The 13803-nt window shown below is 57.2% G+C and overlaps 1 protein-coding gene across 3 annotated transcripts; it reads right to left on the bottom strand.

The window, feature by feature from the left end:
- Positions 1 to 3407: 3407 nt before the first annotated feature.
- Positions 3408 to 13751, bottom strand: MISP (mitotic spindle positioning). 3 transcript variants are annotated; one of them, XM_020890280.2, is made up of 5 exons: positions 13636 to 13751; positions 6966 to 8821; positions 6250 to 6380; positions 4804 to 4842; positions 3408 to 4044 (listed from the first exon to the last, which is right to left on the bottom strand). In XM_020890280.2, the coding sequence occupies exons 2-5, from the start codon at positions 8761 to 8763 to the stop codon at positions 3955 to 3957; spliced, it is 2058 nt and encodes a 685-aa protein (XP_020745939.2). In that variant the 5' UTR covers positions 8764 to 8821; positions 13636 to 13751; the 3' UTR covers positions 3408 to 3954. The 3 variants fall into 3 exon arrangements, with proteins under 3 accessions (XP_020745939.2, XP_020745940.2, XP_070321361.1); XM_020890281.2 differs by lacking the exon at positions 13636 to 13751 and adding an exon at positions 12296 to 12606; XM_070465260.1 differs by lacking the exons at positions 4804 to 4842; positions 13636 to 13751 and adding an exon at positions 12296 to 12608.
- Between the last annotated feature and the right edge of the window lie 52 nt (positions 13752 to 13803).

The following is a 13803-nucleotide window of genomic DNA, read 5'->3' as shown; positions in this document are numbered from 1 at the left end:
CCTGAAGCCACCGGGCTGGGTGTCTACACACTTTCCAGTCCAGTACATGCTGCCCATCACCTCCAAGGGGCAGGATGGTGTAAGGCGTACCTGCCCCTGCCAGGCAGACGGAGTGCTGGTCACCACCCAGCCTGGCAGTCCCCATCTGTCCTGACTCAGGGCTGGTCACACCCCTGGCACCACCAGAGGGACAGAGGCCAGACTGACACGAGCATCCAAGCGCCTGTGCCCCTCTCCTGTTGTGCCCAAGACTCCCGTGAGCAAGCTCCTTGGGGATGAGCCAGACGAGACCTGGCTGTGGCATCCTGTCCAGGGCCACAGATTCCACAAATACAAACCCAGGCCATCCATACCTTCAGATAGACAGTGTGCAATTATTTATTTAGCATATTGCTGTTGTTATTCAGTCACTAAGTTGTGTCCAACTCTTTGCGACCCCATGGTCTGCAGCACGCCAGGCTTCCCTGTCCATCACCATATCCTGGAGTTTGCTCAAACTCATGTTCATTGAGTCAGTGATGCTCTCTAATGCTCATGCTACTTAGCATAAGAATGTCCCAAATATTGCATGGGCTATACTTGTACAATACTTATATATTGACGGTTGGCTTGATTTTCAATGGAACTGGGCATCTAACTGTTATCTCACAGCCCTCCCCTCGCCACCCAGGCCAACAGATGTGTGGCTGGGGGTCCCCCAGACCCAGCAGCAATCCCGCAGCTGACCACAGAATCCTGAGCTCATAGCAGCTGCTATCAGAGCACTGGGGGATGGTTGTCACACAGCACAAGCTAACAGATACACATAGGGAGTGATAGTGACAGAGGCACACCAGAACCCAGCGCCACAGCCCCAGCCCAGCTCCTGGATCCTGATCCCCACATGGTCCTGCAGGAGTTAATGGAGTAAGAGCAACACTGACAAAGGAGAAGGTGAAAAATGCTGAGAGTGAGGAAAGGTTCTGGCTTTTCAGCTGGAAACGGGGCTTATGTTTCAGCCTTTCTAATGGCCTTGGAGATCACATACCTCGACCTGGGAGGAAACCAGGAAAGAGAGAGCAGCGACCAGCAGACGCAGCCTCTGTCTCCACTTTGTCCTCCATCCAGACAGACCCTCTCTCCTTTGGGAATTGCACTAAGACTTCACTGAAACCTCTCACCAGAAAAAAAAAAACAAAAAAACCTCTCGCTGAGCCCCGGTGGGACAGGGCAGCCGGGCAGGTGAATAGAATTCTCCCTCCCTTCCCTGAGGGCACAGCCCAGTGAGAAGAATTAAGCAAAAGTGAATCATCAAAACAAGACCTTCCCACCGGCCTCCTGAAATGTGCCCCTGAGGGTGAATCGAGAGTTTCAAGGACAATGCACTTTTCAGGATACTCAGGTTTTAAGCAAGTAAATGCACCCTTCCTGGATCTTTCCCAAGGTCCTTCTGAGGCCTGTGAGAGAGACAACACTTTTTTTCTTTCCCTTTTTTAAATAACTGTGGTAAAATACACAAAACATAAAATTCACCATCTTAACCATTTCTCAGTGCACAGCTCAGTGGCATTAAGCACATTCACACTGTTGTGTAACCAGCCCCACCATCATCTCCAGTATTTTCTGGTCCTCCCAAACTGAAACTGTCCCCATGAAACAATGACTCCCCATCCCCTCCCCCACCCCCTGGCCCCACCATCTACTTCCTGTCTCCGAGGATTTGACTCTGCCAGAGACGTCCCGTGAGTAGAATCAGACAGTGTGTGTCCTTCTGCGTCTGGTCAGCAGAATAACAGCCCCAAAGATGTCCCCATCCTGGTCCTGAGGCCTGTGGCCGTGTTACTTCATAGGTCAGAGGGGACTTTGCAGGAGGGATTAATTTAAGGCCCCTGAGATTCGGAGGACCCTGGATTTCCAGCGGACCCAGTGTCATCACAGGGTCCTTCGAAGAGGGAGGGGGAGGGTCAGAGGCAGAGAGACAGGAGATGCTGCACTGCTGGCTGTGAGGATGGAGGGAGGGCCCACGAGCCAGGGATGAGGTGCCTCTAGAAGCTGGAAAAGTGGGGAGACGGTGCTCCCCGGGAGCCTCCAGAGGGACCAGCTCTGCCCATGCCTGGATTCAGCCCCGTGAGGCCTGAGCTGGACTCCTGACCTCAGGACTGTCAGAAAACCAGGCTGTGCTGGTTTAAGCCCTCTGCTCCTGCTTGTTCCAATCACCCCAGGAGACTGGCATCCCTGAGGATGCCAGAAGGGGGCCAGGGGGAGCAGCCAGTGGGCACTGGGGTGGAGGAGGAGCAGATGTGGTAAGAGATGGGGGAGGAGCCAGTGAGGCCCAGGTTGTATTCAAGACCCCAAAACTGCCTTCCTAAAAGGCGGGGGGGGGGGGCACATTTGGTTCCTGGGGCTGGAATGGAACAGTGGGAACCCCAGAGAAAAGCGGACCTCGGACCAGGCAGAAGGCATGCTGCCAGCTACAGTGCTTCCCCAGGACACAGGCCGCCTCCTCCCTCAGGCTGGGGTCCCCTAGACACAGGCCCTGCCTCCTCCCTCAGACTGAAGCCCCCTGAGGGCAGAGGGGCCCTACCTCCTCCCTAGGCTGGGGTTCCCCTGAGGACAGTTCCACTCCTCCATCAGACTGGCATCTCCCTGAATACAGACGCTGTCTCTTTCCTAGACTCGGGCCCCCCTGAGAACAGGGCCCCCTCCCTCAGCGGATCTGTTCTGCCCTCCGCAGCCCCTCTCGACCTCACCTACCCCCTGCCCCGGGGACGCCCTCGCCTGCAGCCTCAGCTATTTTGGGTGCACCGCCTCCCCGCCCTGCGTGGGCCGCTCTCAAGAATAGCTTTCAGAATAGCTGTGGCGGCTTCCCTGTGGCTGCCTGCCAGGGAGGCGCTGGAAGGGGGCACCGGCCGTTGGGGGGAGGGGGCAGTGGGTGGGGACAGACCCTGCGGGTGGGCGTCCCCAGCTGCTCCTAGTCTGGAGCCTGGGGGTCCGGGTCGGAGGGGGAGGGGCCCCCGTCGGAGTCCCTCTGGGGTCCAGGCGCAGGTGCTGGGGTTTCATGCCTGAGGTCCGGGTTGGGGAAGCGGAAGAGGTCGCATTACTTTACCCCCACGCATGGAGGAAATCGAGGCAGGGCAGGCACACAAGGGTCAGCACTACCGGGTCATTCCCGGGAATGATCTCAGCGGGAGTGGTGCCTGTGGTATATGTGCGGAGCCTAATAACGACCCCTCTCCAACGACTGCCTCTGAAGCCAGAGGTGCTGGGGACCCAGCAGGCACTGAAGAAGCGCTCTGAGAGTCACTGACGGGGCCACGTGGGAGAACTGAACAATCACTCATGAACCAGCACTACTTGAGCACCTTCTGTATGCCTCACCCTGGGGAGAGGGCAGTGATGTCGCCTGGAGAAGTAAAGCAGGCGGAGGCTCAGGGCATGCCCACTCCAGGCAGGGACCCCAGGGGCTGCTTTATTTCAGGTAGGACAGAAGCCCCTAAATCACGCACTTTTCAATGCCCAGAGCTGGGGAACTGTCACCATGGGATCCCATAACGTCAGAGCTGTGCTGGGTGTGTTGCAGAGGGGGCTATGAAACCCTCGGATTGGGGCACTCAGGCCTCCTCCCTCAGACTGGAGGTTTCCAAGGGCTGGAGCCAGGCAGGTCTTCCCTGTCAGTTTAGGACTTCCCAGAGGGAGAAGGGTTAGGGTGTCTCTCCTCTCAGACCAGCAGAAATAATTATATCAGGAGGTGAGGGGACCAGTCTCTTTCCTCCCAGGACTCAAGAGCGTTTGGCAAAGTCACAGGAGCAGGAGTCATCCAAAAGCACAGCAATTTCTCCAGGAAGATGAAAATGGGCAAGAAACCCCACACCCCACAAATGCATCCACCCTTGGGACTGTCAGCTCGAGACGTGTGGTTCTCAGGTGTGGATGTAAATGGGCACCTAGGTCCTAAGGCAGGGACCGGCCCCCGGCTCAGTCCTCGTCCTCGCTGGCGTAGATCCCGGCTTCCCAGCGCTCTGCCATGGCGTTCCTGTGTCGGGTCACCCGTGTGGCCTCTAGAATCTACAAAAGGAGGCATGGAGTTTCCTCAGGGCTCTAAGCCCCCAAACATCTCCCCCCACCGCTAACCCCTAGGAGAGGCCTGGAGAACGGGTAAAGTAGGACTGCCACCTCCTGTTTCAGACCCTCCACTCCTAGTAACAGTGCCAAGGAATGTGCTAACTCATGCTGAACCCCACAGGAGGGAAATGCCTGGGCCTGGCATTGTGGACTCAGATCAAAATGAAAATGAAAGTGTTAGTTGCTCAGTCCTGTCAGACTCTTTGTGACCCCTATGTATTGTAGCCTGCCAGACTCCTCTGTCTGTGGGATTCTTTAGGCAAGAACACTCGAGTGAGTTGCCATTCCCTTCTCCAGGGGATCTTCCCAACAGAGGGATCAAACTCAAGTTTCCTGCATTGCATTCAGAGAAGGTTATAAATGTATTCCACAAAACCACTGAGGTAGATGACCTTCTATACACTCTCAGGTGGACCCCTCCGTCAAAGAAAATATCCCTGTCTTGGGCCAAGCCTGCCCCAAAACCATTTCCTTGAAAGGCAGCAGGTGGACCCTCTTTCCACAGTCTGTGACTATGGCAGGCATCAAAAGCAGATCACAGAAAAGTCCACCTCAGGCAGACACTACCAATCAAGAAGATACCAGAGCAAGCACCCACACCCAGAAGAAAGGCTTCCCATGACCCTGATGCCAGGGGATGGGGGGCACTGACGCAGGGGGAGGGAAGGAAGGCCCAGGTCCTCGCCCCAGGAGCACACTCACCTCCGAGTTGACATCATCCAAGGGGTTGATGCCGGCATACTACAGAAAAGGAGCACATGTTAGTCCCCCAGGCCTTTCAGCCCTCCCCACTGGACTCGATACACAGTCACATTTGGGGCAGAAAGGAAGGCCTTCCCTGCCCACTCTGGTCTCCCAAGTGCTCCTCAATCACCCCAAACTCAAAACCACCCACCATGCTGTTCCCTCATGTTGTCCTCCTCATTGAAGCATTGCCCATCATTTGCAACTGTTTTCTCTTTGTAAATGTCATCATAACAAAGACAATTGACATTTACAAAGCTCTTGCTGCAGCCAGTCCTGCTCTAAGGTTCTAAGGGGGACGTTCTTATTATCACACTCATTTTACAGGGGAGGAGACTGAGGGTCAGAGAAGGGCAGGGTCTTGCCCATTACAGAGTCAGCAAGCAGCAGGACTGGGACTTGAACCCAGGTCCCCAAGCTCCACTCTACCCCAAACCACTAGGCCAGACTGTGAGCACCACATGGGTAAGGCTGGAGAGAGTGTTATTCTTTGTGGTGTAACAGTTCCTGTCCAGAGAGTAGACAGCCTCATGGTTACAAATGTAGTATTTGGAGTCAGGCCTAGGTTCAAGTACTGGCTTGGGAACTCAGGCTGTATGACACTGTGTGGGTGCTTAGTCACTGTCATGTCCAACTCTTTGTGATGCTATGGATGGACTGTAGCCCGCTAGGTTCCTCTGTCCAGGATTTTCCAGGCAAAAATATTGGAGTGGTGGAAAAGGAAATGGCAACCCATCCAGTATTCTTGCCTGGAAAAGTTCATGGACAGAGGAGCCTGGCAGGCTGCAGTCCATGAGGTTACATGACTAAGAACACGTGCATGAGGGTGGAGGGAGATGGGTTGGTAGCAATAAACTGGTGGAACTGAAAAAAAAACAAAAAAAAAAAAAAAAAATGGAGTGGGTTGCCATGCCCTCCTCCAAGGGATCTTCCCAACCCCGGGATCCGACCTGCATCTCTTACATCTCCTGCATTGGCAGGTGGCTCCTTTACCACTAGTGCCACCTGGGAAGCCGTGTATGACCCTGGGCATGGGCAAGTATGGCTTTCTCAACAAAAGGGAAACAAAAAATCCCTCCAGGTGTTAAAGGCACGGTGCTTGCAAAGCCCTGAGACATCCATCATGTGATGTGGATAATAATCAGAAATGATGTTGATGGTAATAAACACATGAAAATAATAAAGATCATTCTGATAGACTGCCACTGCTCTCCTCCAAGCAGAGCTCATCCTCAGCCTTTGGCTCAGGGGGAACAGCCTCATGGTGGGGACTCTGCTTATACAGCCCAGACATGAAGAGAAACTCGGTTTATCCATTGTGCACCTTGCCTGAACTTCTCTGCCCCTAATGGGAAGTCAGACCTCAGCCAGGCCTCCAGGGGGACGGCAGAACTCAAGACTCACCCACTGTTCCTTCTTCTTTCTCTGCTGGAGAGCATCCTCGGCCGGGGCCTCCACTGTCCACACCAGGTCCGAGTGCAGGTGGATGGGGGTGAAATAGTGTGACTCAGACACTGAGTAGCTGCCTGTGATGCCTGGTGGGGGTGGGGGAGGGAAGAGGAAGGAAGGAAAGAGCATCAGGGAGGGTCCCAGAGTCTCCTGAGGGCATAACATCTGTGAGAACTCAGCCCAAGAGACTCAGATTCTGGCTGAGAGGCTGGACCAGTTAAGGAGACGAGTGAATGGACAGACAGACAGAGCAGACAGCTGGTTGGGAACACTGATAGACAGATTGATCAGAATAGCCAGTCAGGAGAAACTGGATCAACAGATGGGCTGATCATGCAAGGAGAAAAACACTAGAAAGTGACACAAGGTGGGGGCAGTTCAGATCGACAAAAAGGAGCAACTGATCGAGAGGCTAGAACATCTGTAAACCTCTATGCACCTAACAACAAAGTCTCCAAATCCATAAAGCAAAAAACTCAAGGCAAAGTTAACATCTTTCTCCAAAATCTACTGCTTCAGCAGACAGACAAGTGGACAGACCAGCCAACCCAGGTAGTAGATGAAGTCCCCCAGACGTTCCCCCACCCTCAGTCTCTCCTGGCATCCTCATACTCCTGCCACCCTCCTCTGAGACTCTGCACAAAGCAGCCTTTCCCAGGACCCGTCCTCACCAGATGTGCAGGAGGAGCTCCTAGAGTCGTGGTCACAGCACTCATCTGAGAAGACCTCAGGGTACAGAGCACTCCGCCGCTCCTCAGCCATCTCCCGCTCCCGTCGCAGGACATTCTCCACTTCCCTCTCCAGCAGCTCAGATGACTGGGACTTCTGTAGCCTCAGTGCTGGGGCCCCCTCCACTTCCCAGCCCCAAACTCGGGGGACCTCAGCTCTCTCAGGTTCATCCGGGACTCTGAACCGCAGGGGCCGCAGATGGAAGTACTCCTGTCTCAGGACACCCCTGCTGGCATGCAGGGGTTGCCGGGGGGGCTCCTGCTTCATGCCTGAGAGCTTTGCAGAGGATTCTGAGGGACGCCTCTGAGACCCTGCAGCCTTTAGAGAGCCCACTGGCCTGGCCTCATCTGCTGAGAGGTTGCTAGGCCTGCGGTAGGTGTGGGAGGCAGGGGACTCTCCTGGGGGCATCCCAGGGCTCAGGTACGGTTGGTAGGCATCAGGTGGGATACGGCTCACCTTCCTCACCTCTGGGGCCGGGCTGGACGTGTGGGCATCCGGGGTCGGGTTAAGGATGGAGTCTGAGCTGTGGACTCTTCGGAGTCTGGGCTGGGGTCCTTCGGAGGACCAGTCGGGTGTGGATGCCCGGCCCGCCTGCAGCCCCTCCCGCCGGTGGTCCTCCTCACGCTGTGACTCCTGAGCAATGTCCCGCTGCACGTAGAGTGATGGACGACCCCTGTCCCGCCGTGGTGCTGCAGCCAGGCTCACCTTGCTCAGCAGCAGCCTGGCTGGGATCTCCACCAGCTCCTGGTGGCTGGCTGCCCGCTGAAGCCCCCTCTGCTCTCGGAGGTCTGCCTCCCGCTCCTGGGCCAGTCGGATCTCCCGCTCAATGGGCGTCTCCTTGTGGGGCTCTGGGGACTCCTCTCTGGACCGGGAACCAGGGTCCTCCAGGGCTTGGGCACCAGACCTGGTGGGCAAAGGGTGAACCCTCTTCTCTTCCGTGACCACCTCCTTCACCTGGGGTTTGACTGGGAGGACATACCCATTGGCCAGGTGTGGCCTGCTCAGGGCCTTGGAGGCCTGACTCGCCCCTGGGGGGGAGTTCTGAGAGGCCACTGCATTTACATGGGCCACTTTGGGTTGGGGGCTCTGGGGAACCTCTGAATTCACGTGGGCCCCCCCTAGTGGGGGGTTTCGAGAGACCCCTGCTTTTGCATGGGCCACCCTGGGCTGGGGGCTCCGGGGAACCCTTGCATTGGCATGGGCCACTCCGGGTGGGGGGTTTGCCTGCTCCAGGTTCAGGAACTGCCTCCTGGCTGCCAGGAAGTCGATTTGCTCCCTGTCGATCTTGTTCTCCTCCAGGGGCATGGACTGTGGTCGGCTGGGGCCCCCGGGCTCCCTGTGGTAAGGGGCACCATGGAGCGTGGCCACCGTGCCACTCTTCCTGACGGCCTGGCCCCGAATGACTGCCTGGCGCTCCCGCTCCAGGTTCTGTGGCTGCCAGGGTGGGGTATCCCTGGCCTCCAGGTGGTAGGCCTTCACCTCCTCATCCTCATTATCCTCGGGGCAGGGTGGCCATGGGGCTGTCCGGCCAGGGAAAACACGCAGGCTGCGGGAGGTCCCTGTCCGCGTCATTTCCAGGGAGGCCTCATGGTCAGTGGGCCATGCTGGTGTCTCGTCCGGGCTCCAGACACTGGCCATGGCCCCCACGCCTGCCAGCTCAAATGTGTAGTTGGTGTCACTGTCAGTCATGCGGGATGAATGAGGGATGCCGAAGATGGGATATCTGGTAACTCGGTCCATGTTTGGAGGGAGGTCTCTGCCCACCACAGGCTCCCAGGGTGGAGATGATCTGGGCTCACTGAAGGAGGAGAAGGATGTGTGGGTTACCAGGTCAGAGAACTCGGGGAGAGCTGTAGTCCCTCTCCCTCCAAGGACAAAGTCCTGACCAAGTGGCCTCTGTGATTGGCTCAGGGATGGGTAAGTGACTCAGCCCTGCCAATCAGAGCATTCTATACTTGGATCTCTGTTATTTGTACAGGGATGGACATGTGACCCAACCTGGCCAATGACATTAAACTCTGGGACTTTGCAATTAGAGTGGAAAATTGGACCCTCTTCCCCACTGGGCTTGTGAGGTTGATAGGATGAGCCTGAGAACTGTTGAGGAGCCATATTTGCCCTTGAGGACACACCTTGCTTAAGAGCACCCCCAGTTGCAACACAGCACCCTAAAAACATTGTTTCAGCTCCTGGATCCAGCCACACCTGAATTCCTGGCGGCCACTGTACTGAATAACAACTCGCCCCTGTGTGTCTAACATTTGCAGGCACCCTTCCCACTCCCAGACACTGCACACCCTGCTGGGGGCCAGCTCGCTGGGTCCAGACCCAGGGGGGCCACCCCCCCGACAGACTGTCTGTAAGGGCACACACATCTTGAGGTTCCTTCTGTGATTCTTTGTTTCATCTGACATTTACAGATGGCCCCATCTCTCACTGAAGGATGTCAAGTGGGGAAACTGAGGCCCAGAGAGGGGTGTGACTAGACAGAGAATCCCGTATCTGGCTCTCTCCTCAAACTTGCCCAGAGGGACACTTTGTCCCATCCAGATGTTTGTGACCTCCGCACCATAATACTTGGCCCAGCTAAGGGGTACCCTGACCCAGTGCCCCAGGGGGCCCAGCCCCACCAGGAGTTGGGGCTCCCTCTGAGCACCAGGAGCCTTTGTGGAGGCCAGGCAGCTGCTCTCACACCTCCACAACTCCTGGCATCTCCAGGCTGCAGTCTTCACACCCTGCCCAGGGCACTCAAGGCCACCAGCTCAACCCAAACCCACAAACTCTACAGGCACCAGATCCCAAATCTGACCCTTTCCTCCTCCCTCTGCTGGGAAGACCTTGGTTTCTGCTCTTCCACAGTCTCCTTGGCTGAAGCCCAGGGAGTCCCTCCAGCCTGTGGCCTGAGCATCCCATGTGTACCTGGCCCAGTACAGCTGAGGAAAGGAAGCTAAGCTGTTCTCAACTTCTCAAGCAGCCCTTGTCCCCATCCTCAGCCCCCTGATGCCACCAAGGCTACTGGGTACATCGCTGCCTTTTTACACCAACTTGCTTGTAAAAGTGAAATGTGGTTTTAAAAGAAAACTGCAGACCCTCCCTGAGCTGGAAAAGTGACACCAAGCAACCTAAAATCAATCACGGGGATCCATGCTACAATTAACTCATTCTTATCATGCAGTCTTTCAAATATTGAAACTATAACCAGGAAAAAAATATTTAAAAACAAGCAGGCTTCGGTGATAAATCCTAGGCAAAAGGGCTGAGCCTCTATCCCAGAGACTTGAGAGTGGCTGGGTGTGTACATGTCTTTGCAAGGAGAAGATTGTTTAAGGCCTGTCACCCCCCACTGCAAGCCATCAGCTCCCTCCCAGGGGCCCAGGTGAGCATCTCTCCCAGTAGCCCAGAGTCTGGTACACAGCAAGTGCTTAATAAAGGCTGGCTGACTCACTCCACGTGCCCAGGGGCCAGGGTTAGAGTTCATTCAAGCGGAGAGCCAGCTGCCCCTCCAGGCTTCCCCCCTAGCCCCAGCCCACCCTGGAGGGCAGTCCTGGTCCCCACGCCGCACTCCTGGGGAGTGCAGGCATGGTGGGGCTGATACAGAAATGTTTGCCTAGTGAGTGGCCAGAGGCTCACCCAGAAGGATTTATAAGCCACAGGGGACATTAACTCCAGGAAAAAGAACTGCACGCCCAGAGGGTGTTGGGTCTCCCGGTGGGTGGGGCAGGGTGGGGGACACATCCCTCCTCAGCCCATTCCTTCTGGGTGATTCACTGAGGCCAGCAGGGTGGGGTCCCTCTTTGCCTGTGTCCTTGGGCAAGTCTCCCCCAGTTCCCCCAGTGTCCCTCGGGATGGTAGGTAGGTCCAGAGCACGCAGCTGCCCCCACAAGAGACTGCTGCCGTGCAGGTTCAGCCTGGTATGCAGTAGGCACCAGATAAATGCTTTCACAGCAGTGGCTGATGCTTTTAATTTTTAAACCCTGGATCCACCACTGATCTCAGAGTGATCCTGGGGCAGGCCTCAGTCTGTAGGGTGGGACTGTGCTAACTCCACATCAGGGCCTTGGGAGGAACCAGGAGGCCTGAGCAGGTGCCTGGCACACGGAAACTCTGGGGAAGGAACCACCTTCCTGGATGTCTCACAAACTGCAAATAAGTTGTACTAGCAATCAGAGCCTTCCAATTCCTCGAGTGGCTCCTCCCAACTGGGCGTTTCATGCCAGCATTTTGTTGGCTTCTCATGAGAGCCTGTGACCCGGGGGCCATTCTGTGCCCAACATGAAGCAGAGGAAACCGAGGCCCTGAGAGGGGGCACACAGGGAGTGACAGAGCAACAGGTTCTGAAGCTGAGCAGTCACCTCCTCCTCCAGGAAGCTCCCCGGATTGCTCCTCCCCAGTCCCAACTCTGTACCCTGTTGATACCAAAACTGAAACTGGGTTTATGGCCCCTGGGCCACATACCTGCTTCCTCATCACTGCAACTGGCCTCATGCAAATTTGCCCTTGGGCAAAGGCCTGCTATTGGGGCCTGAGGCTCAGACAGGGCCAGTCACACAGCAGGGACAGGCTCTTGGGGTTTCTCTTCTGTCCCTTGGGGCTACAGTCCCCAAGACCCTGGTAGCAGGCCCTTTAACACACCTGGACTCTGGGCCACCCCCACAGGATTCCAGACACTCTTTCCGACGCTGGACAGCCCCCTCATGCTGAGACCGCCCCACCGCCTCCAGTGAGCCCCAGTCAGACCCCAGCCTCATGGAGGGGGGTGTCGTAGGCTGCTTAAGCCCTCCCCAAGCAAGCCTCTGGCTGGTGCTAAGCGTCTCCCTAAAAACCCCCGAATTCCCAGAATCAGTGGGGTTGTGCTGTGCCTCGGGCCTCAGGGGTGAGATCAGGCCCCTTCCTTAGAGGGTCAGGGTTCAAGGCCAATGGTTGGGGTCCCGAAGTCCAGGGTGGAGAGTGGGGCCCTGGTAAAGCTCAGGGACCGACTTCTGCTCCCCTGGGCAGGTGCAGCACAGGATGGACAGAGACCAGCCTCAGAGCCAGCCAGGGGGCTCAGAGCGAGGGGAAGTGCCCCCAGTCCCTGGAAGCCCACTGAACCCAGAGGGGGGCTGGGGTGGGGATGAAGACTTCCTCCCTGCACACAGAGGGCCCCACTGGGGTCAGAAGGTGCCGCGGACACACAAACCCCCATGCCAAAAGCAGAGCTCCCTGCCCAAGCAGGACCCCCACCCCCCACCCCCCACTTTAGTGTCCATCCCGCCCTCCTTTGCCCCAGCCTTACCCGTGCTCTCAGCCCCACAGGCTCCAAGCCTGGCTCTGGCTCGCTGGCTGGCACAGAGGCCTCCCAGCCCCGCCCTGGCCCAGGTTGCCAGGGGACAGGGCCCCACCCCGGGAAGAAGGTGCACTCCCTCCTCCCAGGCCCCACCTGGGCTCGAGAAACAAAGTTCAGAGAAGGAAGAGAAAGACGACACCGCTGCAGAGGCTGCCGTGCCACGCTGCACTGCCCCTTGGCACCCAGGGCCCCCGCCCACAAAGCCCGAGCCAGAATTCACCTCTAAACCCTCTGGGCCTCCCCACTGCCTCCCAGCATCGCTCAGAGAGGGGCCATCTGTCTCCTGGGGTCACAGGGCTTGTCCATGAGCCAGCTGCTGTTCCTCAGAGGCGGGTCCAAGTCCCAACCCCCACTCAGCCCACCCTCTAGGGCCATTTTCCCCGAGAGACCCTTACGGGGACCAGCCCAGCATCCTAGTCTCTGGGGATTCAGCTGGGCTTAAATTCAAATCCCACTTAACCACTCTGAGCCCATTTCCTCCTTCAGGAAGCGGGGTACATCACAGGATGGGGGGAACGCCCCTCAACCCACTTCCAATAAAGGGCCAAATGAGGACATAAAGGTGCCAGAAAGCATTGGGATGATTGGGGCCCGGGCCCACTGAGGCTCGAGGTGGAAGCAGGTGTTCCCAGCACACAGCTGTGGTGTCTGATTCTTGGCCGAGGTGCAGAGGACCTGCTAGCGCCACAGGGGCCCTGAGCCTGCGGGAGCATCAGCTCACCGGGTACTGTGGTTGGTCCACAGGGAAGGGTACACAGTGGGCTGGGCTTCCGTTCCTGGCGGAGGGGGGGATGGAAATCTTTGTCCTGCCCTGCCCCTTGACCAGCTGTGGAGCCCCTCTGAGGAAGAACCTGTCTCTTCTTCCATCCGATGTGCCCCTAGTTCCAAATCTGACAGGGCTGCTCACAGTGCGGGGGAAGGGTGGAGACTGGGTCACCCCACATGCTGGGGCACTCCTGATCCCAGACTGGGGCGACCTCCCGTGCAGGGCTCACACAGCTGCCGTACAGGTGGGCAAGCCAAAGCCCAGAAGGGGTGGCCACCACTCCTACCCAGATTATGTAGTGAGAGAAGCAGGGCCGGCAGTTTCTGCCTCATATCCCCACCTGTTTGCCAGGAGCCAGCTTCTCTGCCAAGCTTGAGGGTGTCTGTCCCCCGGGGGACTGTGAGCCCAGCAAGGGGCGGCCTCACAACCAAGGTGGGGTGGGCAGATGTGGAACCTGAGGGCCTCCAGGAAACAGAAGCCAAGTCGCGCCACCGGAAGCAGCCCCCTTACCTCCAGGCCTTACCTGCCCAGGTGCCACACAGGTGCAGGTGGGGACTCCACCAACACCCCTACCCACCGCACTGGTGTGAGTCTGAGGGGTGCAGAGCCGCAGATGGGAGACACCAGTTCCCCTGGGCTCTACCAGGCTCCTTTTAAGGCTGGACCGCCTTGCCTGGGCAGGGCCCCAACC

This window comes from Odocoileus virginianus, chromosome 3 (genome assembly GCF_023699985.2).
Source record: "Odocoileus virginianus isolate 20LAN1187 ecotype Illinois chromosome 3, Ovbor_1.2, whole genome shotgun sequence".
Taxonomy (NCBI): domain Eukaryota; kingdom Metazoa; phylum Chordata; class Mammalia; order Artiodactyla; family Cervidae; genus Odocoileus; species Odocoileus virginianus.
This window is presented reverse-complemented; position numbering and strand designations above follow the sequence as displayed.

Coding starts and splice junctions, on each gene's coding strand:
- MISP (XM_020890280.2), bottom strand. CDS start 8,763: ATGGACCGAGTTACCAGATATCCCATCTTCGGCATCCCTCATTCATCC. Junction 6,381..6,965: donor GAGCTCCTCCTGCACATCTG/GTGAGGACGGGT, acceptor CACCCCCACCAG/GCATCACAGGCAGCTACTCA. Junction 4,045..4,803: donor TGGATGATGTCAACTCGGAG/GTGAGTGTGCTC, acceptor CTCCTTTTGTAG/ATTCTAGAGGCCACACGGGT.